We start from the raw sequence: 21985 nt of genomic DNA, 5'->3' as shown, positions 1-21985 counted from the left end.
AGAAGTGTACCGACAAGAAGAGAGGCAAGATCGGCCATATTGGCGAGCTCCTTTTGTCCTCCTCAGTAGCAGGCCATATGAATTGAGGCCGAAGCGAAAGGATACCAAGGGGTCCGGAGGGATGTGAGAAAAGGTGAGGAGGGAGGGAGTGTGTGTGTCGTCGATCCCGGCTAGCTTCTCTTCTCTCACGTTCATGTCTCCACAGTGCTCCCGAGCAAGGTACCTCCCTGACCGCAGCTCCATCGCTCTCTCTACCTAGGTAGGTGGCGCTCCGTCGCCCGACTCCCCGCTGCTTAGACGCATTTCTCGGACTCCACGATCCCTGACCCCGCCAAATGAAGAGCAAGCAAGGAATGGGCGTGTTTCAGATATTACATCCGGCTGTTCGGGGCGTTCCTGGCCGAAATGATGCCCGATTTGGGGGTTCGAGTCCGGAAAAGCTGTCTGCTATTTGCCGGCTCGTGATGGACGCTCTGCATGCATGAGCGAGATGGCGTACGATAGCAGGATGCACTATGTACTCGAGCGAGCGAGCGTGCTTGCTGCTGCTGGCTTTGTTGGCTGGCCCTGTTCGCTTACGGCATTTTCATATTTACGCCCCTCACTTTATACTTCCACCAAAGATCAGCAACATCTTGCATCCAGGCACCTTGCCTTATTCCATCGCTCTTCATCCGCCTCGCCTCACAAAATGGCACCCTTAGTATCAGGCTACGGCTCATCAGACGACGAAGATCTTCCCGGACCGTCCTCCCGCGCCGCTCCCATCGTCGCCAGCCAACCAGCGACCGAAACCGTGGAGGATGAGGACGACGAGGCGGTCGAAGCTGCTGCTCGAGCAGACGCCTTCGGCCTCTCCTCGGCTGCTTCCTCATCTGCTGCTCGTCAAGCAGCACAGGAGCGGAAAGCCGAAATAGCGGCAGCCCCGGATGTCCTCAAAGAGGATCCCAACAAGATCTCCAACGCAATCATTACTCGCCCGACGGACAAGGTGATGAATGTCAATATCAGCTATGCGGATATGCAGCGGCCGGTACAGGGACCAGAAGACCCGTTCAACCAGAAGAAGAATAAGGGGATGAACTCGTTAGCTGGTGAGTGAGGCAAATCTCCAGTCTTTCAGTGCTGACGTACAGGCCATGTGGAGGAACAATCGATGGATGCGTACACCTTCGCGATCCAACAACGGACTTTCGATGTCCACGGCTACGCTCTCAACCCATCTACCATGGGCCAACATAAGCCTATCGTCGGATCACTGAATCTTGCCCATCAAAACGGCTACCTTCCGGCGGACGCCATGAAGCCTACCAAAGCTGTTCAGCGGGAAACGAAGCGGAAGCGGAAGGGGAAAGGGGATGCGAGCGTCGTAGATGGGGACGATGCGTATATGGGGCCATGGGCGGCGTACGAGGTGGATACGGAGAAGCAGATTGAGGTGGACGATGCAGAGGATGGAGCGGAGGAATGGAGAGCAGAGAAGAAGCGGCGAGAGGAGGCGCAGGACGCAGCGAGGGAGACGATGAAGCATGCCAGGGAAGAAAAGACTATATTCCATGGTGAGTCGTGCTGGCTGGGTGGGGCTGACGGTCAGGAAAGGAATTGCTGGATTATGCGGGACGGACGTATATGCACATCCCGACCGACTTGGATGTCAAGCTCAATCCATCCGAAGGGAGTGCTCCACCAAACGCATATCTGCCAGACAAGTGCATACATACCTGGGTAAGCTGAACGTAATCTGGAGGGGGACAAAAGCTTACATTCAGACCGGCCACAACAAAGGCGTCTCCGCTATCAAGCTCTTCCCCGTATCCGGTCATCTCCTCCTTTCCGCCAGTCTCGATACAAAGATCAAGGTGAGTCCTGCTCTGGTCCCCGCTGACTTCAGTTATGGGATGTCTACCACGAAGGCAACTGTCTCCGGACGTTTATGGGCCACTCCCAAGCTGTCAAGGACGTTGCGTTCAACAACTCGGGCGACAAGTTCCTCTCGGCGTCATATGACCGATACGTCAAGATGTGGGATACCGAGACCGGCAAGTGTATCCAGGCGTTCACAAACGGCAAAGCACCCAACGTGGTCAAGTTCCATCCGGACGGCGACAAGCAAAATATCTGGCTGGCGGGTATGCAGGATAAGAAGATTATCCAGGTGAGTCGACCGCTTGGCACGAAGCTGACGGCAGTACGATACGCGAACACGAGAGATCATCCAGACATACGACCAACATCTAGGCGGAGTCAACACCATCACTTTTGTCGATGAGAACCGGCGATTCTTGACCACTTCCGACGACAAGACTATCCGCGGGTGGGACTATGACATTCCCGTGGTCATCAAGTACATTGCCGAGCCGTACATGCACTCGATGCCCGCCGTCGCCAAGCACCCGTCAGGTATGTTTTTATCTCCAGGCCAAAAGCTGACGAATAGATAAATTCGTCGCGTGTCAATCACTCGATAATCAGATCCTGGTCTATACCGCCGACGGGTCATTCCGCCAAGTCAAGAAGAAGCGCTTTGCCGGCCACACTATCGCTGGGTACGCGTGCAATATCGCATTTTCGCCGGATGGCAAGTATATTTCGAGCGGAACGGGGAGTGGAGATCTGGTGTTTTGGGATTGGAAGACGGGGAAGATAGCCAAGCGGCTGAGAGGGCACAAGGAGGTGGTGATTGATCATGCGTGGCTGCCGAATGAGCATGTAAGTGGAGAGGAGCCGAGAAGCTGGGGTAAGAGCTGATAAAAACAGTCAAAGGTGGTGACGGCGAGTTGGGATGGGCTGATCAAGCTGTGGAATTAGGGTATCTGCATGGGAGCCTTGTAGTGCATGTATAGTCCGAGCAACGGTGCGATGTGCTTTTGGTCTCGCTATGGTGCTGCACATCTGTACAAGGCCGTATCAGATGGCTGGGCGATCGCCACAAGCGGCCCCGCCTTTGGCGACAGGAACGTAACTAAACCGAACCATCTCCCATTCATCCACCTCAGCCGAGACTGTGTAGCTCCTATCTCTTTCCACATCCCACTCACGACCCTCATACTCTCCTTTGATCCATATCCTACCTATAGTCCATCGTACATGACCATCTAAGGCGTGCTTGCATTCCCCACACCGCCGCTTACTCAGCGAGAAGCACGACTCTCTTCCACCTGTTTGAGCGAGTCGCATTCCTCTTCACACCGCACTCTTCACTGACCCCCAGCCCTTCCTACTCGCCGCACCACCATGCGAGAGTCCAACTTCACCTTCCCACCCCAGAACAGGGCCGCAGTATCCATTACGCACCTGCTATATGACCGCAAAGGTACGTCGTGCGCCGATTACACCGCGCTGACGCCTTAGCTCTCGACACAAGCAGCCACCTCGCCATTCTCAACAACCTCACCTCCCTTACCTACCTCACATCCACCTCTCCCCGTATCCGCGAGATTCTCACCACCGACGGCGGTCTCGAACGCCTCCTCGACATCCTGCGCGACTCGCTTCTCCCCCGCGATGCCCCCACGCCACACGACCTCTGGGGTCTCTCCGGCCCTCCCACCGCACGCGTCATTTCCGTCGATCGTGCCATCTTATGTCGTCACTCCCTCGCATTCCAGTGCGTCGTCAATATAGGCGTAAGAGGGAGCGAGTCTATCCGGACACGGGTGGTACAAGCCGGCGCCCTGGATCTGGTCGCGCAGATCCTCGAGAGCTGGCTCAAGCAGCACGGCGTATCGATCTTTGCCTGCCCAGTAGGCAGTACGGCGGCGCTAGAAGCTGCAGCGAGGGGCATCTTTCCACCACCAGACGTTCGGTCCCAGGCGACCCCGCCACCTACAAACCCACCCGCACCTGCACCGACCGGCCGTGTGGGCGGTAGAGGCAGCTTCGGGCAATTCATGGCGAGTCTGACGCGGCGGAGAGGGGAAGCGGCTATGGTTGACCGCCTCGTGGGGCCGGCGCAGGGCGGAGGGGATACAGATGTGGATATGGCGGATGAGGAAGGAGGTGGGGAGACGGACGTATCGCTAGGTGCGGACGATGCGTCAATGGGAGCAGACGATAGTATGGAGGTCGACGCCCCAGAGGCCGGACCGTCCACCACTGTCACTGTCGAGACCGGCGGACAGACCACGACACCCCGCGCAAGCCAGGTCATACTACCCATGACCATGGCGGCGCGCACGGAGGAATCCATGTCGCAAGGCTCCAGCGCCGGAAACTCATTCACCAGCGAAGGTCTCGGCGCTCCCCCTATCGCCCGTACAGCTTCCGACCAGAGCGTCAACACTGCCGGCCAGCACGGTCCCCGTCCTGCCCCTCCCCCGCTCAACCTCGCCGTCAGAATACCATCCCTCGCGCAGGACGCCCTCAGTACCCAGTCCAGTCCGACCGGCACCCCTCGGGTCGAAGGAATACGGCGCAGAGATACCATCATTGCTCGACCGGTCAATCTTGCTCTTCCGCAGCGGGATGATGGGAATCAGAGCGAGACATCGGAAGTGGATATTCAGACGGCCACGATCCGAATGAACATCCGCGCGGCGGTCGAGGCGCAGGCACAGGGCCAAAATCCGGGCGGACTCGCAGAGCATGCGAATACGGACGCTGTCGTCGCTGTCGCGGCGCAGGAGGATGACGAGATCTCGCAGATCGGGGAAGATACCGCCGCTGAGGAGCAAGCTCGGCTAGATATGGAGGCGGGGGCACCTCCAGGTCAGCCGGGAGCGACGCAAACACCCCTCGTACCTCCTGCACCTACTCCTCTCCTTCCTCCCGCCATAACGACCCAACCCGCCCAGATCATCATCGCCAACGGCGCCCCTCGCGGGTTCAACGATCTCGGTAGCTACGTCGGTATCTCCTCCCTCCTCAACCCCGACGGCGACCAATACTCGGAAGACTCGATCCTCCTTTCCCTGCAACTCCTCGCGTATCTTTCAAAATACCCCCACGTCCGCGCCGCATTTCACCACCCCCGCCGTCCCATGCACCCGACCTTTGATCTCAGCTCAGAAGCGGACAAGCGGCCACTACCCCAGCGACCCGCCGTTTCGGAGACACCCAACGTCTTTACCCTCGTCGAGCGGTTCACATTCAGGCCCTCTCCGTCCGACCCGCACATGTTCCGCATCCCTCCAGAAATTCAGTATTGGGCGGGCGTCATCATGAGGAATGCGTGCAGGAAGGATGAGGCGCAGGGAGGTATTCGGCAGTGCGCGAATATGAAGTGTGGCAAGTGGGAGCGAGAGCCGAGGGAGTTTGCAAAGTGTCGAAGATGTAGAAAGGCAAAGTATTGCAGCAAGGAGTGTCAGAGCAAGGCGTGGTCAGAGGGTCACAAATTCTGGTATGTCCATCGATACGTGGATTGACCTAAGCTGACATCCAGGTGTAACGTCAAGACGGACAATGAACCTCCCGTTGCGCCTACTGGAGGGCCCGGGCCAGATGCAGACGATGACGATGATGGACCCCGCCCGCCTCGTCCAAACACCCGAACGATCGACCCTCGGATGCTGCACTGGCGGCCACAAACCGGCGGCGACGCGACCGCGCAGCATCCGCCTCCACCTCATCACCTCATGCAGCGTCCGGCCAATCAAGATGCTCCTACCCCGTACGACTCCATCCTCCCCGCCGATACCCAGCTTGACCTCCTTCGCCAGACTCAGCGCCGACTACGGACTACAACGGACGAGCTGGTCCCTCGGGGTCGGCCGCCACTCCCGCTTGGTCTGGGCGGACCCCACGCGTTCCAGCAGGTAGATACCGCCCTGCCGACCCGCCAGGGCACTCCCGCTGTGCGTGATGGCGCGGCGGCGCCTGCTATCAGTCCGGCGGGACCCGGCGAGTCTTTTTCTCCGCTACGGATGCCGAGCCGGGTAGTATCCGGCATCACGGCGAATCGGCCACCGCAGATGATTCCTACCTCGGCGAGGACGGTCAGCCCCTTGCAGCCTACATTCCAGATTCCGGTCTTTGGGCATGGGCAGGAGCGAGGACAACGACAGGGTCAGGGAGAGGGGTCTGGGCAGGGGAGGTAAGAAGATGGGTGGAGGTGTTACATTGAGGGGGAGGGTGTATGGGACACTGGGTAGATCAGCGGTCTGCCACTCGCATGAGTGGGGGAGGTTTGGTATCACTAGACAGGATACGATTTCTAACGATCGTTTCTTTTGTATCGGGCCCTTTGGCTATGGTATGTGCTTGTCAGCAATGCGGTCTTACGAGCTCGTTCGCACATCAGAGTACTCTCTGCTGTCCAAGCCACCGACAGACCTGACTGCCCCCGGAACCACCAGGGTTGCGATTTGCCACTTGACGTAAACCTCCACCTGGACGGTGCCAGAAAGTTCGAGATCTACTGATGCTCATCTGCTTACTGTCACCTATATAGATACCTAGAATATAGACGCAGGGGGTAGAGACAAAGCAGTATACATACCCATCCATGATCGCCCGCAAATTCCTACTCAGAACAGCTCAGCAGCCCCTCCACAGCCTCGCCGCACGGCGGCTTCCCCCTCTCTCCGTCGTTGTCCCCCTCGCCGCTCGACAATATGCATCTCACCCACCTCGTCAGCCGCCTCCAGGTCCACCAGGGAACGGAGGCGGTGGAGGCGGGCCATTCGGTGGCGGTGGAGGTCTCCCCGGTATGCGGTTCCAGGGACAGTCTCAGCCGGAGAAAGGGGAGACGCTGGCGCAGTTCTCGATAGACTTGACGAAGTTGGCGAAGGAGGGCAAATTGGATCCTGTCATCGGGAGGGATGAGGAGATACGGCGGGCCATACAGGTGAGCATTGTGGAGCACGGACCCGGGCTAGGCTGATCCGCAGATCTTGAGTCGACGGACGAAGAGCAATCCCATCTTGCTTGGATTGCCTGGTGTAGGAAAGACGGCTATCTTGGAGGGTCTAGCGACTAGGATAGTCAACAAGGAAGTGCCTGAAGTGAGTTATCTGTCCAAGACTTGCAGGACTCAAGCTGACATCATAGTCGATGCATGGGAAACGACTACTATCGCTGGACCTATCCCTCCTCATGGCAGGTACAGGGATCCGAGGAGAGTTTGAGAATCGCTTCAAGGCGCTCCTGAAGGATATCGAGGAGGCAGACGGGGAAGTCATACTGTTCATTGACGAGGTACACACCCTCCTTGTAAGCCGGCACTCTCCCTTCATCGACACAAGCTGACATGCAGAACCTCGGCAAGACGGAAGGATCGATGGACGCCGGCAACATGATCAAGCCTGCTCTAGCTCGCGGACTGCAATTGGTCGGAGCCACAACACTTGACGAGTATCGCAAGACCATCGAGAAGGATGCGGCACTCCAGCGGCGGTTCCAGCCGATCATGATCAACGAGCCATCCGTCGAGTCGACCGTATCGATCCTGCGGGGTCTCAAGTCAAAGTTCGAGGTGCACTTTGGCGTACAGATCGCCGATTCGGCTCTCGTCACCGCTGCGGTCTACTCGGACCGGTACATCCCCGACCGCTATCTCCCGGACAAGGCGATCGACCTCGTCGACGAGGCGTCCTCCGCCCTCAAGCTGGCCCAGGAGTCCCGACCGGTGGCACTCGAAGCGCTTGATCGGGAGATTGTTACGCTGGAGATCGAGCGGGAGTCGCTCAAGAACGAGACGGACCAGTTCTCGGTGTCGAGGATGAACAAGGTCGAGGCGGATCTAGAGGAGAAGAAGGGAGAGCAGACCCGTTTGGCGGATGCGTGGACGCAGGAGAGGGAGAGGGTGGCGGAGAATAAGGGGATCAAGGAGCGGATCGAGCAGGCGAATGTGGAGCTCGAGGCGGCGCAACGGAATGGGGAGTATGAGAAGGCCAGTAGGCTACGATTCGCGACTATCCCAGGTCTGCATGCGAAGTTGGAGGCCCAGGAATCGGGGGAGTCAGCTGAGGGAGGGATGAGGGATAGGGTGACGAGTGAGGATATTGCCATAGTGTAAGTTGTACCTTACACCCATCTGGCCAAAGCTGACTCAGCAGCGTCGCCAAATCCACAGGCATACCGGTCACCAATCTTCTCAAGGGCGAACGCGAACGCCTCATGCACATGGAAGACGCCCTCAAGCAGCGCGTCATCGGCCAGGACGAGGTGGTACATTCCGTCGCCAACGCTATCCGGTTATCCCGAGCCGGTCTCCAGGCTCCATCGAGACCACTAGCTTCGTTCCTACTCACAGGTCCTACTGGTGTCGGAAAGTCCGAGCTATGCAAAACCCTCGCCGACTTCTTGTTCGCGGACGAGAAGCGGGCATTGTAAGCTGAGTTCCCTCCGATTTTTGGATACAAGCTGATACCTTGCAGAATACAGCTCAACATGTCCGAGTTTCACGACAAGCACACCGTCTCCCGCCTCATCGGTGCCACGGCCGGATTCGTCGGATACGAAGAGGGCGGTCAGCTGACCGAGGCTGTCCGACGACGACCCTACGCCGTAGTCGTGTTTGACGAGATTGAAAAGGCTCATCCGGACGTGGCCAACATTCTCCTTCAAATCCTGGACGAAGGGACCCTTACCGACGGACAAGGTCGCCAAGTCAACTTCCGGAACACCATCATCTGCCTCACGTCCAATCTCGGTGCCGAGGCTCTGCAGGAGGGACTCTCGACCCATGGCAAGATCACGCCCGAGACGAGGGCCGAGGTCCTCCAGGCGGTCGGACGGTATTTCAAGCCGGAGCTCATCAATCGCCTGGATGAGCAGTTGATCTTTAACAACCTTCCGAGGACGGTAGTGAGGGATATAGTGGAGCTGAGGCTGAGGGAGCTACAGGGTCGGCTGGATGGAAGGAGGATCAGGCTGGATGTGTCGGATGAGGCAAAGGAGGTGTTGGCGGAGGAGGGGTACTCGGAGGTGTATGGGGCGAGGGCGATTGGGCGGGTCATCAGGGATAAGCTGAGCTCGGGGATCGCGGCGAGATTACTGGAGGGGGAAATCAAGTGAGTCGAGGTAGCAGTAGGGTATGAGAGAACTGAGCTGACATGACAGGGATGGAGATATCGTACGAGTCGAAGCGAATAATCAGGAGCTGGTCATGACTAGTCACCCAAATCCGGATCTCCAGGTCGATAGTACTCGCGCTCGGACGGAGACAGATCGTTCCACCGGATCCTGATCGGTTCTAGTCGAGGGGAATCTGGGGACCTTGGAGTCGGGCGAGGACGCCCAAGTCAGGGCTGCAAATGACGGATCGGCGAATCAACAGAGCCATTTACAATAGGTGCTTCTATCATACTGCATCGACTCGCTTCACACACCGCTCGCACTCATGTTAATTTGTTGTATAGCTTCTATCTATAGTATTCGTATGGATTCAGATATAGTCCGACGCGCCATATCGCCATCATTGCTTGCCGGACAACCGGAAATTGCATGAGACGCGGCCCCAGAACATTCTGATCTCGATGCTCGTCCCCGGCTGCTCAATCAGTCTGCATTAATAGACGACCTAGCGAATCAAAGTCACTGACGAGTTTCTCGTCCCACTTGCAGCTCTCTTCCTGTGCATTCTGGAATGCCTGGAGCCATCCGGTCGGCGCATCACGCTCCATCTGGGCCTCAAAATCCTTGATGGTGGGTCGATTGTGCCGTTTGGGCTGTCCGCCCTCGGTGAGGATTGGAGCGAACGAGTCAACACCGGGGAAAACCCCGCCGAGGTGACGCATGGCCTGACTGGCCAGATGTCAGTCGTTCTGGCGAGCAGCGACCCAGAATGTCTCCAACGGGTAATCGTGGACCGTGCGTATGAAGCGGTCGATGACCCGGCGTCGCATGGGCGTTGGGAGGTCGAGAAAGGAGCACAACTTAGAAATCGCCTCGAAGCATTGTATATCGGACGACTGATGACCGTCTGCGAGTGCGACCCCTGACGAGATCTCGTGAACCGATGGGAGATCCCGATGCTGAATAAGATCGGCGATCAGCCCGACGATTGGGGATGAAGCAGGCAGGGCGATAGTGGAGGGGTAGTTGTGGATTTCCGCGACCGGAGCGGGGATCGCCTGACCTTCAGCCGCAGTACCGCTCCGGAGGCGTTTGCGAGCCGGGGGATCTGCCGCGATGGTGGAAGGGCCGGTGGTAGAAGTTGAGGGAAGGTCGAGCATGTCACGGAACATGCCACCATGATCATCAGCTGCGGATACAGCTAGCGAAATCCAAGATCGGCGGGAAGGAAGGTAGTGCTCACCTGGCCGACATGAGGTGATAGCTCTTAATTGTATACTCGACATCGTCCGTTGATGTGAGCGTAATGTCGGCGTTGTAAGAGTTCATGATGGGAGGTATTGTAGTCGTTGGAAATTGGCAGATGATAGCCGCTCGTCGCGCTAGACAGGGTGGCGAATGGGAGGATGAAGTACGAAAGAGGAGGGAAGGAAGGCGAAAGACTGCCATATATAGTCAGAGAGTTAGGCGGTCAGAGCGTCAGCACGGACCACCATCACCGTTACCCTGAGCTGTTAGTATGTAGGGTCATCCGTGAGCTCGGACCTCTAGGCGCTCGCAAGTCAGCGCACGGCGCTCGGGCCTCCGTGCAAGGTAGGGAGGCCTACCGGAGCGACTTGAGCCGCGCGTTTGAGTCCCTTAAAGGCCTTACTGCGGCCATTAGCCGCTGTAGAAGTCATGCCTAACGCGGAGGGTCTGTTGTCTCACCTGCCGTCCTTGATACGGGGAGGTGTCGACTTCCAAGGCTGTCACCTCGACCAGAGGACCGGACCCCGACCGACTTCTTGCGTAGCGCCATTCTGAACGAGGGATCTTGGTATCAGCTTCCCACCTTGCTGATTGTACTCACAAGAGACTATATCGTGTAATCTGCACTGACCGACTGGCAGTACTTCTCTGCCGTGCGAAGATGGATGAGAAGCAGAAGCCAAGCTGACTGGACTACTGAAACGCTGGCTGGGGTTTCAGATTGAATGACGTGGCACCACATTCCACCTCACACCGCATTCCTCAAAGGAGAGGCGACTCCTCACTCTTTCTTACCTCTCAGGCTCTCACACTCTTGCATCATAGCTACAGCCAGCGTTGCTTCAGATACTCGCCTTCACACTACTTGATCTCACTTGCGGCCTTCCTGAGACACAGACACATCACAACATCGAGCCCTGGGTCGGCGTGAAAGGTCCGAGATGGTTGGCGTGAACTACGTTGCGGGTACTCTGTAAGCTTGATACCACGCTCATCTTGACATCTTGGGATTCATGCTCAGTCACGGCGTATCATGAGCTGATATGACAGAAATCGGGCCAAGAAGAAAGCTCCACCTTATGCGTCCGGCTCAGGTACCTCCAAGCCCGACGCGCCACGTCCTCGCGGCCGACCCCTCTTCTCTCGCCCTCCACCTATTGCCGTCCCTCGTCAAGACCGCCGTTATATCGATACAGCAAACTATCATCCCTCCCCCGCCTCCTCCAGTCCCAACGACGCGCCTCGATCCGAACGCAATATCGACGCCTACGCTGCCCCTAACGCTCCACTCGAGCTCCTCCGCGCACAACGCCCCACCGCCGGCCGATCAGGGATCGACGGGATCACCTTCCCGTGGGCCATCGAAGCGAGAGAGGTGTATCTGGAAGAACGGCGGGTAGAGGAGTATCGTCGCCAGGTGAATGCTGCGCAACGGCTAGACGAAGACGACGATGAGGAGGAAGAGGAGGACGAGCAGAGGGAGGTGAGGCGGATGGAGATGAGAGTGCTCAGAGCGAAGATGGCGAAGGAGCAAGAGATACAGAGGGGGAAGAGGCGCTGGTGGGAGGTCAGTAGGGATAGTGGCGGGAATGAAAGCGGAAACGTGCGTCAACGGGAAGGGCGCACGCGGGATGCCTGCTCGGCGGCGAGGCGCAGACAGGGTCTGGACGATGAAGACGAGTCAAGCAGTGGAAGCGCTCGTCATAGACGGAGGGCGGAGCGGCTACCAGAGCCTGGCAGAGCGGGTGAATAGCGTGCGATCGAGGGACAGCACTGATTTGGCAGAGACCGTAGCGGATTTTGAGCGCGAACGACGCATCTTCGTCGACATGCTACACAACCACGATCTGCTCCATCTCCGCGACCTCCGCCGACCCATACCACCAGAGGGTAACGCAACACCGTCTGGCAATTCCAACTCCCCCAACTCCCCCAACCGCTGATCGACAATTCCCTTCAAACCCCTCCTTTTGCTTTCGCCTTCGGCTTCGATTTCACCTTTCACCGCCCGGCATTCCGCCCGAGAAAGACTGATGGCGACATTAAGATATGCATGGGACCGACTTACAGAAGCCCAATAGCTCGAGGCGAGGCGGGGATAGTATTGTTATGGGTAGTCAAGAGGGATAATTTGTTTTTGCACATTGAGATGTAACGAGCACTTGACGCGGATACTCTATGCAGGCGTCACCTTGGACTATTCTCCGCTGATACTGAACGGGACCTCATGGAACAGATAAGACTACCATGTCAGCTTGTCCCGGGATACGTCGAAGGCACGCAGAATAACTCACCACACTCTCTCCGAAATGACTCCTCCTTATTGTTTCTGCCAACACATGGCTCACGTCAATCACCTCGAGCTTGTCACACTGCTCCACCTTCTCCGCCATCGGGATCGTATTTGTCACCACGAGCTTCTCCAACCCGCTCTCATTGATGACCTTTATTGCCGGCCCGCTGAGAATCCCATGCGTCACTATCGCATACACCGCCGTCGCGCCCTGCTCCAGCAGACTCCGGGCCGCCAGTCCCAGCGTCCCGCACGTATCCGCCATATCATCCACCAGGATGGCCACCTTGCCCTGAACGCTCCCGACGAGTACCATCCGGCTGACCTCGTTCGCCTTCTTGCGTTCTTTATGGAAGAGCGCGAAATCCGTGTTGAGCCGGTCGGCGATGGACGTCGCACGCTTGGCGCCTCCGGCATCGGGCGAGACAATCACGCAGTTCCGGACGTCAAGGTGTTGCCGGATATATTGGACGGTAGCGGGTTCGGCGTAGAGATTGTCGACGGGGACGTCAAAGAAGCCTTGTATTTGCGATGCGTGCAGGTCCATCGTAATGACGTGGTCGCAGCCCGCTTCGCGCAACATGTTGGCGACGAGCTTGGCGGTGATGGGCGCCCGGGACTTGTCTTTCTTGTCTTGTCGGGCGTAAAAGAAGTGGGGGATGATGGCGGTGATACGGCGGGCTGAGGCAATCTGCAGGTCAGCGTAGCTCGTAGATACAACTGGAATGGGTAGCTCACTCTGCAGGCATGAATCATAATGCAAAGCTCCATCAGATGGGTGTTGACAGCTCCGGCACACTGTAAGGTCAGCTGTGGGTTTTCGACCAAGATTGAGACAACTCCTAGCTCACGGTATTGAGGATGTACACATCGCAATCCCGCACACTCTCAACAATAGTCACCTTCGTCTCGCCTGACGGGGGCTGGTGGATATTGCGCTTGGCGAGGGGGATTCGGAGGCTAAATCTTCAGCCAAGCATCCCAGATTCAGCTTTGTTGCAGTACGCACCGCTTAGCGATCATGGCACATAGCTCGGGGTGCGAGCTCCCTGATTGATCAGCTGTACCCCCGGATCAAAGACGGGGAGCTAGCTCACCCGCAAAGAGCTTGATGTTGGCGTATGCCGCAGACGACATTGCGAGGGGGTTGATAGGGTTGGGTTGGGGGAGGTGTCGACAGGAGCACAGATAGCGGTGGCCAGGCTGCACAGGCGGCCGTCTTAGTCGAGCACCGTTCGGCGGAACTCTACGGAGTAGGCGCCGCGATAGGGAGCTTGGGTAGCTGCGCGAAGGGCTATTGCCTTTGTATAACAGTCGAGGCCGAATCCGCCATAGCAAGAGCTGAACGTCGGTGTTGTTGATCAAGCTGCCGGCCGAGCACGTTTGTCCTTCCCGCCCTTCTGATTAAGTTTCGAGGCTGATTCAGAGCCTATCTCCGCCTCTCTGATGGAGTGTAAAGGTAGGTCAAGCACGTTGTCTAGCTGATTGATGGACAAGCTGACTTTGAAGGTGGCTAGCTTTGCGGGAAAATCTCTGGCTCAAGCAGCCGGACCGCCGGAGAATGCCGTCATCTACCGGAGTATCACGGTACCACGTCACTCCGAACAAAGCCGACAGGCCCGTGCGTGCGTTTACCCCGTGAGTTTCAGATAGAGGACGGCAGCAGGGCACGAGGCAGCGGCAGGTATGACGGGAACAGCTGCAGCAGGCGGGGTCGTCAAAGACCAGAGGGTATCTTGCCTATCAATATGACTGGATATACAGGGCAACCTGCAGGCTGCTGCATTCTGCGATCACAGCCGGAGATGGCTCAGGCGGTCGTCCTTCCATTCGATATACTCTCCAGTCAGCTCGATGGGCCCCTTCACCGCCAGGCCTGCCAGGACCGCTCCAGGCCTATATAGTCAGCTTAATTCGTCTCCAGGCCACAGACATCCCGACTACAGGGGAGCAGAAGCCTTGACTCACTCATCCGGGGGTAACAGCTGTCCATTGTCGTACATGTCCTGGAACTTCTGTAGTTGCGTTGGGTCCATCACGCCTGGACCTTTATCTCGCAATAAGGACTGCATCTGCAATAGTCAGCTGGCGATGTCCTACATCTTCGAAAGGAAGAGACTCGTGCAGCTCACATCCGTCTGCGAGCGTCAGCTTTGCGCATACAACATATGATCGGCCGTCACTTGCGGAGAAGGTAGCTCACATTGATCACACCAGGTCTCACAGCCCATACAGCTACCCCAGCCTCCTTCTCCTCATTCGCTAACACCCTCGCCAGGGCGTTCAGGCCGGACTTGGCCATGCAATACAATCCCCACCCGACGTAGCCGGTCATCGACGCGCCGGAAGAAGTCAGGACGATACGTCCTTTAGCTCCATCTGCACCTCGTCCTTTTCGAAGATAGGGCAGAGCAGGCTGTATGATATAGAGAGCAGAATGGAGGTTGGTATTGCTGCATGTCGTGAGAACTGATAGATCCAGGTCCGCTATTCTGCCTATTCGGTTAGCCTTCTTCCCTATATACAGCGCATATACCGCCGGCTATGACTCCAGATTCGGCCAACGTACCGAGCGGCTCCAGACCCCCTGCATTGAGCACCAGGCCATCCACCCCGCCCCACTTTTCCACTGTCCGCTTCACCACCTCAGCATTCGTCGCTTGATCCCCTACATCCCCCTGTATAGCCAGAACCCGGTCGTCTCCGTATTTCTCGACCACGGCCTGAAAGTCTGGCGGCGTGGAGCGCGAGAGCGTGGTCACTCGGGCATTGTACCGAGAGAGCAGGATCTGGAGGGTCGAGAGACCGAGCCCGCGGGAGGCACCGGTGAGGATGATGATTGGGGAACGGTCGTTCTGCGCGGTGTGGGCCGACATCGTGCCCGATGAATAGTTCAGAGGAGGCTGCACACCGCTTATGACAACAGGGTGAGATGCAACATCAAGAAGTATGATAATGATAGAGCTTCACTGCAAGCCAGCGCCAGATCGCATTCCTCGGGCTCGGCTGCACGTGATCAGAGTCGTGTCAACAATATTTTGGAGCTGCAGCACTGAACAATCAAGCAGCGTGCATTCTCCACATTACATCACACCATGAGCCTCACACTGCAGGTGATAGCCTCAGGGAAGGACGTGGCGACCACTTCCACCCGGAACGTCCGTCGCGCGTACATCTCGCCCGACACCCTCCGGACACACAAGCTCATAGCTGGCGAATGGGTCCGGCTCGTCTCTGCGGGCAGGGGAGAAGTAGCCGTGCAGCTCTGGCCACAATTTGGCATCACAGATAACGGTATGCCTAGGTATAAGACCAAGCTTATCCCCAGGCCTAGTGCTCGATCCCATACATCTGCTCGGTATCGCCGAGGGAGATGTTCAGGTGTATCGGTTCGATCCGTCCTCATGTAGGGGTATCGCAAAGGCCGTCTCTGTTTCTGGTCCATCTGCAGCTGGGCGAGAGGCCCTATGGCTCGAAGCGGCAGTCAAGGAGCTGCTCAGTAAGTCATGGGTACGGGCTAGGCTGATGGCAGTGTCGATCAAGTATGTCACGCGGAAGACGCAGATCCAGATCGGGTCGGGCGAGCACTACGCGATTGCTGAGATAGAAGTGTCGGACAAGCGGAGACCGACTGCTGCGGCGAGTGGACTGGAAGACGGAATGAAGCGGATGGAGCTCGATGGGGAAAAGGGTGAAGACTTCTTTGAGATGGACTGGCGGACGGCGGTGAAGCTTGTCGAGGCTGAGACAGCGACTGGGAATGGCAACGATGGACGGACTCGAACAGGAAGGGACGAGGTATGTTCCCTGCCATCTTCTCCTGGGAGCTAGATCTGATTTGTAGGGCATCACTAAGGCCCTACCCTCGTATATCAACCTTTTCACGCCATCCGCATCAGAAGGCTACCAAAAGCTCGGCGGTCTCGATACCCAAATCACCCAGATCCGCTCCCTTCTCGAAATTCCCATGTCCCATCCTGAGCTCTTTACCCTGTTCGGTCTCACCCCTCCTCGCGGAATCTTGCTGCATGGCCCTCCCGGGACAGGCAAGACTGCCCTAGCACGCGCCGTTGCTGGCGCCTCCAACTGCTCCTGCATCGTCGTGAACGGCCCGGAGCTCTCTTCAGCCTTTCACGGGGAGAGCGAAGAGCGGCTCCGAGGCGTCTTTGACGAGGCGCGTCGACGCAAACCGTGCATTGTCGTCTTGGACGAGATTGACGCGCTGTGTCCGCGCCGAGATGCGGACGGGGGCGAGGTGGAGAAACGGGTCGTGGCGACGCTGTTGACGTTGATGGATGGGATGAGCGGCGGGGATGGGGTGTTTGTCATTGCGGCTACGAACCGGCCGAACTCGGTCGATCCCGCTCTTCGCCGGCCCGGAAGATTCGATCGAGAGTTCGAGATAGGCATCCCGACCGCCGAGGGGAGGGAGCAAATCCTTGCCATCTTGCTCGGCAAGATGCCCCACTCCCTTACACTGGAGGATATCGCCGGACTCGCAGCTCGGACACACGGCTTTGTCGGCGCGGATCTCTCATCCCTTATTCGCGAATCTGCCGTACTCGCCATCCAGCGCGTATCTCCGCCGTGTCTGACCATCGGGGATGTGCATGCCGTCCTACCATCCATCCGCCCGTCGACGATGCGCGAGGTATTCATCGAGACGCCCAACGTCAAGTGGTCGGACATTGGCGGGCAAGAAGAGGTGAAGCAAAAGCTCCGAGAGTGCGTCGAGTGGCCACTCAAGCACCGGGATACGTTCCGCCGGCTAGGCGTGGAGGCGCCGAGGGGTGTATTGCTATACGGTCCGCCAGGATGTAGCAAGACTCTGGTCGCCAAGGCGCTGGCGAGCGAGAGTGGGCTAAACTTTCTCGCCGTCAAGGGCCCGGAGGTATGTTCTGGCATGTTGCCGAGCTGACTGTAGCTCCTCAACAAGTATGTAGGCGAGTCGGAACGAGCGGTTCGAGAGGTATTTCGAAAAGCTCGTGCAGCTTCGCCATCTATCATCTTCTTTGTGAGTCTGACCCTGGGGCGGTTGCTGATATCCAGGACGAGATCGATGCGCTTGGCTCGGCCAGGTCGGAGGACGCCTCGCATAATGGTGTTTTGACGAGTTTGCTGAATGAAATGGACGGTATCGAGGAGTTGACGGGCGTCACGGTTGTCGCAGCGACCAACAGGCCGGATGTACTCGTGAGTGCCTTATTTCTGTGGGCATCAAGGCAAAGCTGACGGTCAGGATGACGCCCTGATGCGACCCGGCCGACTTGACCGGATCCTCTTTGTCGGTGCTCCAGACCTCGCTACTCGGAAAGACATCTTCACTATCAGATTCAAAGGCATGGCCATCGAACCAGGAGTAGACGTGGACGATCTCGCTAGAATCGTGAGTCCACACTGGTGGCCGGGCTAACGGCCAGACCGAGGGATGCTCCGGAGCAGAAGTCGCTTCTATCTGTCAAGACGCGGCCCTGAGCGCTATGAATGAGGATCTGGAGTCGCCATTCGTAAGTCAGCAGGTCGGCCGAAACTGATATCAGGTCCGCCTTGCTCATTTGTTACACTCGGCGAGGACGGTCAGGAGACGGATCACGCCGGAGATGATCAGGTTCTTTGAGGAGTGGAGGGATCAGAGTGGGGTGAGAAGTGCTTGAGGTGCCTGCCGAGCGTCTGCAGGTCTTTGCGATCCTGGCATCTATCATGCAGGATGTATAGCTTTGAGAAATAAGGTTCGCCACATGAGCGTCTGAGCGCACGGGAATTAGACCCGCTCCAGAACTCAGCTGGCCTCCTTCGCGTGCCGCGCCCAGCACAGCTCTCCCTCTTCTATCTGCATCTCTCGCCATCTTGGCCCGTCTTCTATCAGCCTCGATCTAACGATATATCAGGACAGACCTGCCTCGCCGAGCATCTAAGTATCTTGTAGCCTAAAGAAAATCACGAAACTGCCCACCATGTCCATGCCGATCCGGCAGCCTCGCGGTCCCTCCTCCAACCCCTCTGCCGACTCCTTCAACCCATCCTCGGGCAACAATTCGCCTCCATCCGCAGACCAAGAATCACATCTTCGGCGCAGCAACACGATCGGGTCAACGCGACACCAGCCGTCAGCTTCTATCTCGGCGTCAGCGGCCGCGTCGGGCGCGTTCCACGGGAGCAAGTTCAGGTCGGATACGAGAGGAGGTCGATTCCGGTCAGGTAGTTTGAGCAATGGGAACAATAGCGGGAGTGTCAAGGTGGGAGCGAGTGAGAGCGGGTCGACCTTGTCTCGCAAGCCGAGCGGAAGGGATGTCGAGGTCGTTCATGAGGATCAGGAAAGGGAGGGGGGTGCGGAGGGGTTGAATAGGCAGAGCAGTCTTCCGAATCGCCGAGGTGAGCTCATAGGCTGGAAATGTGGGGACCTGCGCTGACTCTAGGTCACCGCGTTGCCGTCTCATCCTACCGCCCACCCATGCCCGAGTCTATGGGCCCACCTCCTCGTCCCCCTCGCCGAACCTCTACGGCAGGTCAAGACTCAGCCCCTGGACACAACGTATCCCACTCCATGTCGTCCCTCGCTAGCATCCCGAACCCTTTGCTCAACACCCCAGCACAACCTACCAGCGTCAGCAGGACACAGAGTCTTCGGAGCCAAGCTCGGCACGTTGCATCGGCCAGTGAGGCGGATATTCAGCACGGTCTAGGTCGAAGCTCAAGCTTGCGACAAGCAGGAGAGGTATGTTCACCACTGAAGCTCAGCTGACGACAGCATCATCGATCTTTATCTGCCATCGCTTCTCCTCCTACTCCAAGCTCAGCCTTCCCGCCAGCTTCGTCCACCGCTGCGCTCCCTCCCTTCTCGCTTCCCACGCAGCAAGGGGCAGATATCAAGCGGCACCAGTCTCTCGGCGCGAGTCACTATGGCAGAGGACGCGGACACCTTACCCTCTCTCCTCTCGATCCGCGCATGTACGATCCCTCTGAAGAGGCGCCACCAACATCGCCGATCGGTCGGAGCGTGTGGGCGCCGAATCAGCCTTCAGTAGGCGATGACGGCTGGTCTCGGAGTATCCAAGGCGTCCAGGAAGCATTCACAGCCATGAACTTCCGGGGAGGCCAGGACGGGCCCGGCTCGCACCTCGGCGGTCCGCTCACTTATCCGCACGCCCAGGAGGAACCCAGCTGGGTCGCCAACCTCGTGGGCGGTCGAGACAACTCGCCTGCACCCCCGCTCCGCGCCCCCTCTGCGCCGGCATCACCATGGCAGAATGATGCCCTCCGACGCGCCGGTGGAGGCCAATTCGGCAACCAGATCTGGCCAGACGGACAGGGTTACATCAACCTCAATTACCTCCAGCAACAGCAGCAGCAACAACAGCATCAGCAGCAGATGATGGCTGTCTATGGCGGAATACAGCAGGGGTACAAGAATGGCGGAATGTCGCCGATGCCGCCGAACGGGTTCTACAATCAGCCTCCGCCGCCTCCGCCAGCGCAGGATCAGGAGGTGATTGAGCTGGCGAGGAAGAAGGGGCTGAACCCGGCTACTTTCGACTGTCGCCCGCACAACGTATGTCATTCCTCCTTTTGGGTAAAGTCCATGCTAATCATCAGGCCCGGTTCTTCGTTATCAAGTCCTACACTGAGGACGATGTCCAAAAGTCGCTCAAGCACGAAATCTGGTCGTCCACCGTCCTTGGTAATAAGCGACTCGATACCGCCTTCAAGGAGAATGCCGGACGGGGTCCAGTCTACCTGTTCTTCTCGGTCAATTCGTCTCGCCATTTCTGCGGGGTAGCTCAGATGCTCACTGCGTGAGTGTCTTTTCCCGTCACAGTGGGGTTGTGCTGAATTTGAAGTGTGGATGAGACGCAGTCCAGCACGGTCTGGGCACAGGACAAGTGGAAGGGTATCTTCAAGGTCAAGTGGATCTTTGTCCGAGATGTCCCCTCCGTGTGAGTTCCTGGTATATGCCGGAGATCGAGAGCTGATCGGTAGCATGCTCCGCCATATCCGCTTGATCAACACCACCGAGCAAAAGCCCATCACCAACTCACGGGACACGCAGGAAGTGCACTATGATGGCGGGTGCGAGGTACTCCAGATCTTCCTGGAGCATCAGAATAAGAGCAAGACGAGTCTCTTGCAGGACTTTGCGTACTATGAGGTGAGCTCTCCCGTAGAATCTTCGTGTGACCGCTAGCTGACTTCGCAGAACATGTCTCAGAATCGCCCGACCGGCGCACCTAGCCCAGGTCCCAACGGCGGCCAGCCAGGCTTGATGCTCCCCCCGCCACTCCCACCTATGCCGATGCCGATGCCCCCCATGCCGATGCACCAGCACCCGCAGCAGCCGTACATGCCTGGCATGAACGGCGTCCCGCCCGTCCCCACCATCCCTTCTCGGTATCGCTAGGACGTGACGGACGATGAACGACAATACGATCACACGATTTAGTAACTTGACGAGTGCCTATCATATTTGCTCGAGTTTCATTCTTGACGCTTCTCATCATACAAACTTGACGATGGTGAGGATTGAAGGGGGGTCCTCATATGTACGATATGCACTGGATGATGGAGTTCATGTCTCCAGCTCGGAAAGGCCCTGACCGGACCATCATACGGATTGATCAACGCTCACGTACTCGGTTGCATGCGGGAGGACTGTATCATTTGCGCCACGCCAGCTAGGGTATCTAAACCCTACATCTCCTCTGGGTCCTGCACTAACGAACCCTCAGTCAGCTTCGAGGTCCCCAAAGTCGGATCCGCCTCCGGTCGCTTCAGTGCCACTCCCCAGTAGCCACTGCTGTTGCCAGTCTCCGTCCTTGAGGGCTTCCGAAGCACTTGGGTGAAACTTTGCCCTCGCTTCTTCTCGTCAAGCATGAGCTTCATCGCGCGGAGCGCGAGTATCATCGCCACCTGGTCCCACTGCGTCATCTGCTCGAGAGTGGGCTCATTGGGTTTGCTCGCCCTGGCAGCGTCAAGCTTCAACTGCTGCTGGTAGTATCCGACGGAGGTGTACTGGTCGGCCCAGGCTTGCGGGTCGGGGTCCTCGGCTTCACGAAGATTGGTCTTGCAGCTCGACACGATCTCGCTGCTACGCAACTCCGTAGCAGCATTGATGAGCTTGGAGTACTCAATGATCTCACCCGCTTTGACGAGGCTCTCACCCTCCCGGCCCCATACAGGTTGCAAAGTCATCACGCCGTCTGCGGTATCCTTTTCCACTTAAGCTTCAGCTGAGAGGACATGTGCAATGAGAGCTCGACTTACACATGGTGATGGTGGCCTTGATGTCGGCGTGCAGCGCTTCAATTGTCCCATCCCATGGCTTTCCAGCTGCCGCGTACACGCGCTCGCGCAAGTCTTCGATGTCGATGTCGGTGTCACTGTCGAGATCCGTGCCGCTCGCGCTTGGAACATTGCTCGCGGTAGCCGAGACAAACATCCTTGGTCTGGTAAGTTTGTGATGAGTAGATTGAGGATGTAGTGGAATCCTTGAGG

General features: G+C 57.6%; 10 protein-coding genes across 10 annotated transcripts; 6 read left to right on the top strand and 4 right to left on the bottom strand.

Annotated features, from left to right (window-relative positions):
* Positions 1 to 691: 691 nt before the first annotated feature.
* MKK02DRAFT_36384 (putative pre-mRNA splicing factor) lies at positions 692 to 2808 on the top strand (the record flags this gene model as incomplete). The annotated part of the gene is made up of 8 exons (XM_053089413.1): positions 692 to 1094; positions 1137 to 1559; positions 1595 to 1725; positions 1770 to 1859; positions 1892 to 2155; positions 2190 to 2400; positions 2438 to 2709; positions 2758 to 2808. 8 exons carry the CDS (start codon positions 692 to 694, stop codon positions 2806 to 2808), a joined length of 1845 nt encoding a protein of 614 aa, XP_052947170.1.
* Positions 2809 to 3234: 426 nt separating this feature from the next.
* On the top strand, positions 3235 to 5363 carry MKK02DRAFT_23768 (putative regulation of budding-related protein; the record flags this gene model as incomplete). Its single annotated transcript, XM_053086782.1, has 2 exons — positions 3235 to 3313; positions 3352 to 5363. 2 exons carry the CDS (start codon positions 3235 to 3237, stop codon positions 5361 to 5363), a joined length of 2091 nt encoding a protein of 696 aa, XP_052947169.1.
* Positions 5364 to 6646: 1283 nt separating this feature from the next.
* MKK02DRAFT_23874 (P-loop containing nucleoside triphosphate hydrolase protein) lies at positions 6647 to 9127 on the top strand (the record flags this gene model as incomplete). Its single annotated transcript, XM_053086798.1, has 7 exons — positions 6647 to 6784; positions 6828 to 6941; positions 6988 to 7149; positions 7193 to 7950; positions 7995 to 8267; positions 8316 to 8951; positions 9001 to 9127. The coding sequence occupies 7 exons, from the start codon at positions 6647 to 6649 to the stop codon at positions 9125 to 9127; spliced, it is 2208 nt and encodes a 735-aa protein (XP_052947168.1).
* A 175-nt stretch (positions 9128 to 9302) lies between these two features.
* On the bottom strand, positions 9303 to 10241 carry MKK02DRAFT_32250 (uncharacterized protein; the record flags this gene model as incomplete). Its single annotated transcript, XM_053088474.1, has 4 exons — positions 9303 to 9430; positions 9479 to 9680; positions 9750 to 10144; positions 10199 to 10241. The coding sequence occupies 4 exons, from the start codon at positions 10239 to 10241 to the stop codon at positions 9303 to 9305; spliced, it is 768 nt and encodes a 255-aa protein (XP_052947167.1).
* Positions 10242 to 11144: 903 nt separating this feature from the next.
* On the top strand, positions 11145 to 12146 carry MKK02DRAFT_43313 (uncharacterized protein; the record flags this gene model as incomplete). The annotated part of the gene is made up of 3 exons (XM_053092369.1): positions 11145 to 11176; positions 11254 to 11948; positions 11989 to 12146. 3 exons carry the CDS (start codon positions 11145 to 11147, stop codon positions 12144 to 12146), a joined length of 885 nt encoding a protein of 294 aa, XP_052947166.1.
* Positions 12147 to 12400: 254 nt separating this feature from the next.
* Positions 12401 to 13633, bottom strand: MKK02DRAFT_24027 (phosphoribosyltransferase-like protein; the record flags this gene model as incomplete). The annotated part of the gene is made up of 6 exons (XM_053086831.1): positions 12401 to 12445; positions 12498 to 13187; positions 13235 to 13294; positions 13348 to 13456; positions 13506 to 13545; positions 13594 to 13633. 6 exons carry the CDS (start codon positions 13631 to 13633, stop codon positions 12401 to 12403), a joined length of 984 nt encoding a protein of 327 aa, XP_052947165.1.
* Positions 13634 to 14289: 656 nt separating this feature from the next.
* On the bottom strand, positions 14290 to 15372 carry MKK02DRAFT_23892 (uncharacterized protein; the record flags this gene model as incomplete). The annotated part of the gene is made up of 5 exons (XM_053086803.1): positions 14290 to 14392; positions 14465 to 14568; positions 14629 to 14634; positions 14700 to 14992; positions 15066 to 15372. 5 exons carry the CDS (start codon positions 15370 to 15372, stop codon positions 14290 to 14292), a joined length of 813 nt encoding a protein of 270 aa, XP_052947164.1.
* Positions 15373 to 15591: 219 nt separating this feature from the next.
* MKK02DRAFT_23955 (P-loop containing nucleoside triphosphate hydrolase protein) lies at positions 15592 to 18150 on the top strand (the record flags this gene model as incomplete). The annotated part of the gene is made up of 9 exons (XM_053086813.1): positions 15592 to 15790; positions 15825 to 15995; positions 16029 to 16294; positions 16341 to 17387; positions 17421 to 17510; positions 17546 to 17689; positions 17736 to 17882; positions 17917 to 18003; positions 18037 to 18150. The coding sequence occupies 9 exons, from the start codon at positions 15592 to 15594 to the stop codon at positions 18148 to 18150; spliced, it is 2265 nt and encodes a 754-aa protein (XP_052947163.1).
* Positions 18151 to 18450: 300 nt separating this feature from the next.
* MKK02DRAFT_43309 (YT521-B-like domain-containing protein) lies at positions 18451 to 20891 on the top strand (the record flags this gene model as incomplete). Its single annotated transcript, XM_053092368.1, has 7 exons — positions 18451 to 18868; positions 18913 to 19211; positions 19245 to 20045; positions 20090 to 20289; positions 20335 to 20430; positions 20474 to 20642; positions 20691 to 20891. 7 exons carry the CDS (start codon positions 18451 to 18453, stop codon positions 20889 to 20891), a joined length of 2184 nt encoding a protein of 727 aa, XP_052947162.1.
* A 290-nt stretch (positions 20892 to 21181) lies between these two features.
* MKK02DRAFT_43308 (uncharacterized protein) lies at positions 21182 to 21929 on the bottom strand (the record flags this gene model as incomplete). Its single annotated transcript, XM_053092367.1, has 2 exons — positions 21182 to 21708; positions 21755 to 21929. The coding sequence occupies 2 exons, from the start codon at positions 21927 to 21929 to the stop codon at positions 21182 to 21184; spliced, it is 702 nt and encodes a 233-aa protein (XP_052947161.1).
* Between the last annotated feature and the right edge of the window lie 56 nt (positions 21930 to 21985).

This window comes from Dioszegia hungarica, assembly GCF_025882075.1.
Source record: "Dioszegia hungarica strain PDD-24b-2 chromosome Unknown MKK02contig_7, whole genome shotgun sequence".
NCBI classification, from domain to species: Eukaryota; Fungi; Basidiomycota; class Tremellomycetes; order Tremellales; family Bulleribasidiaceae; genus Dioszegia; species Dioszegia hungarica.
The sequence above is the reverse complement of the archived record's forward strand: the minus strand, read 5'-3'. Positions and strand labels throughout refer to the sequence as shown.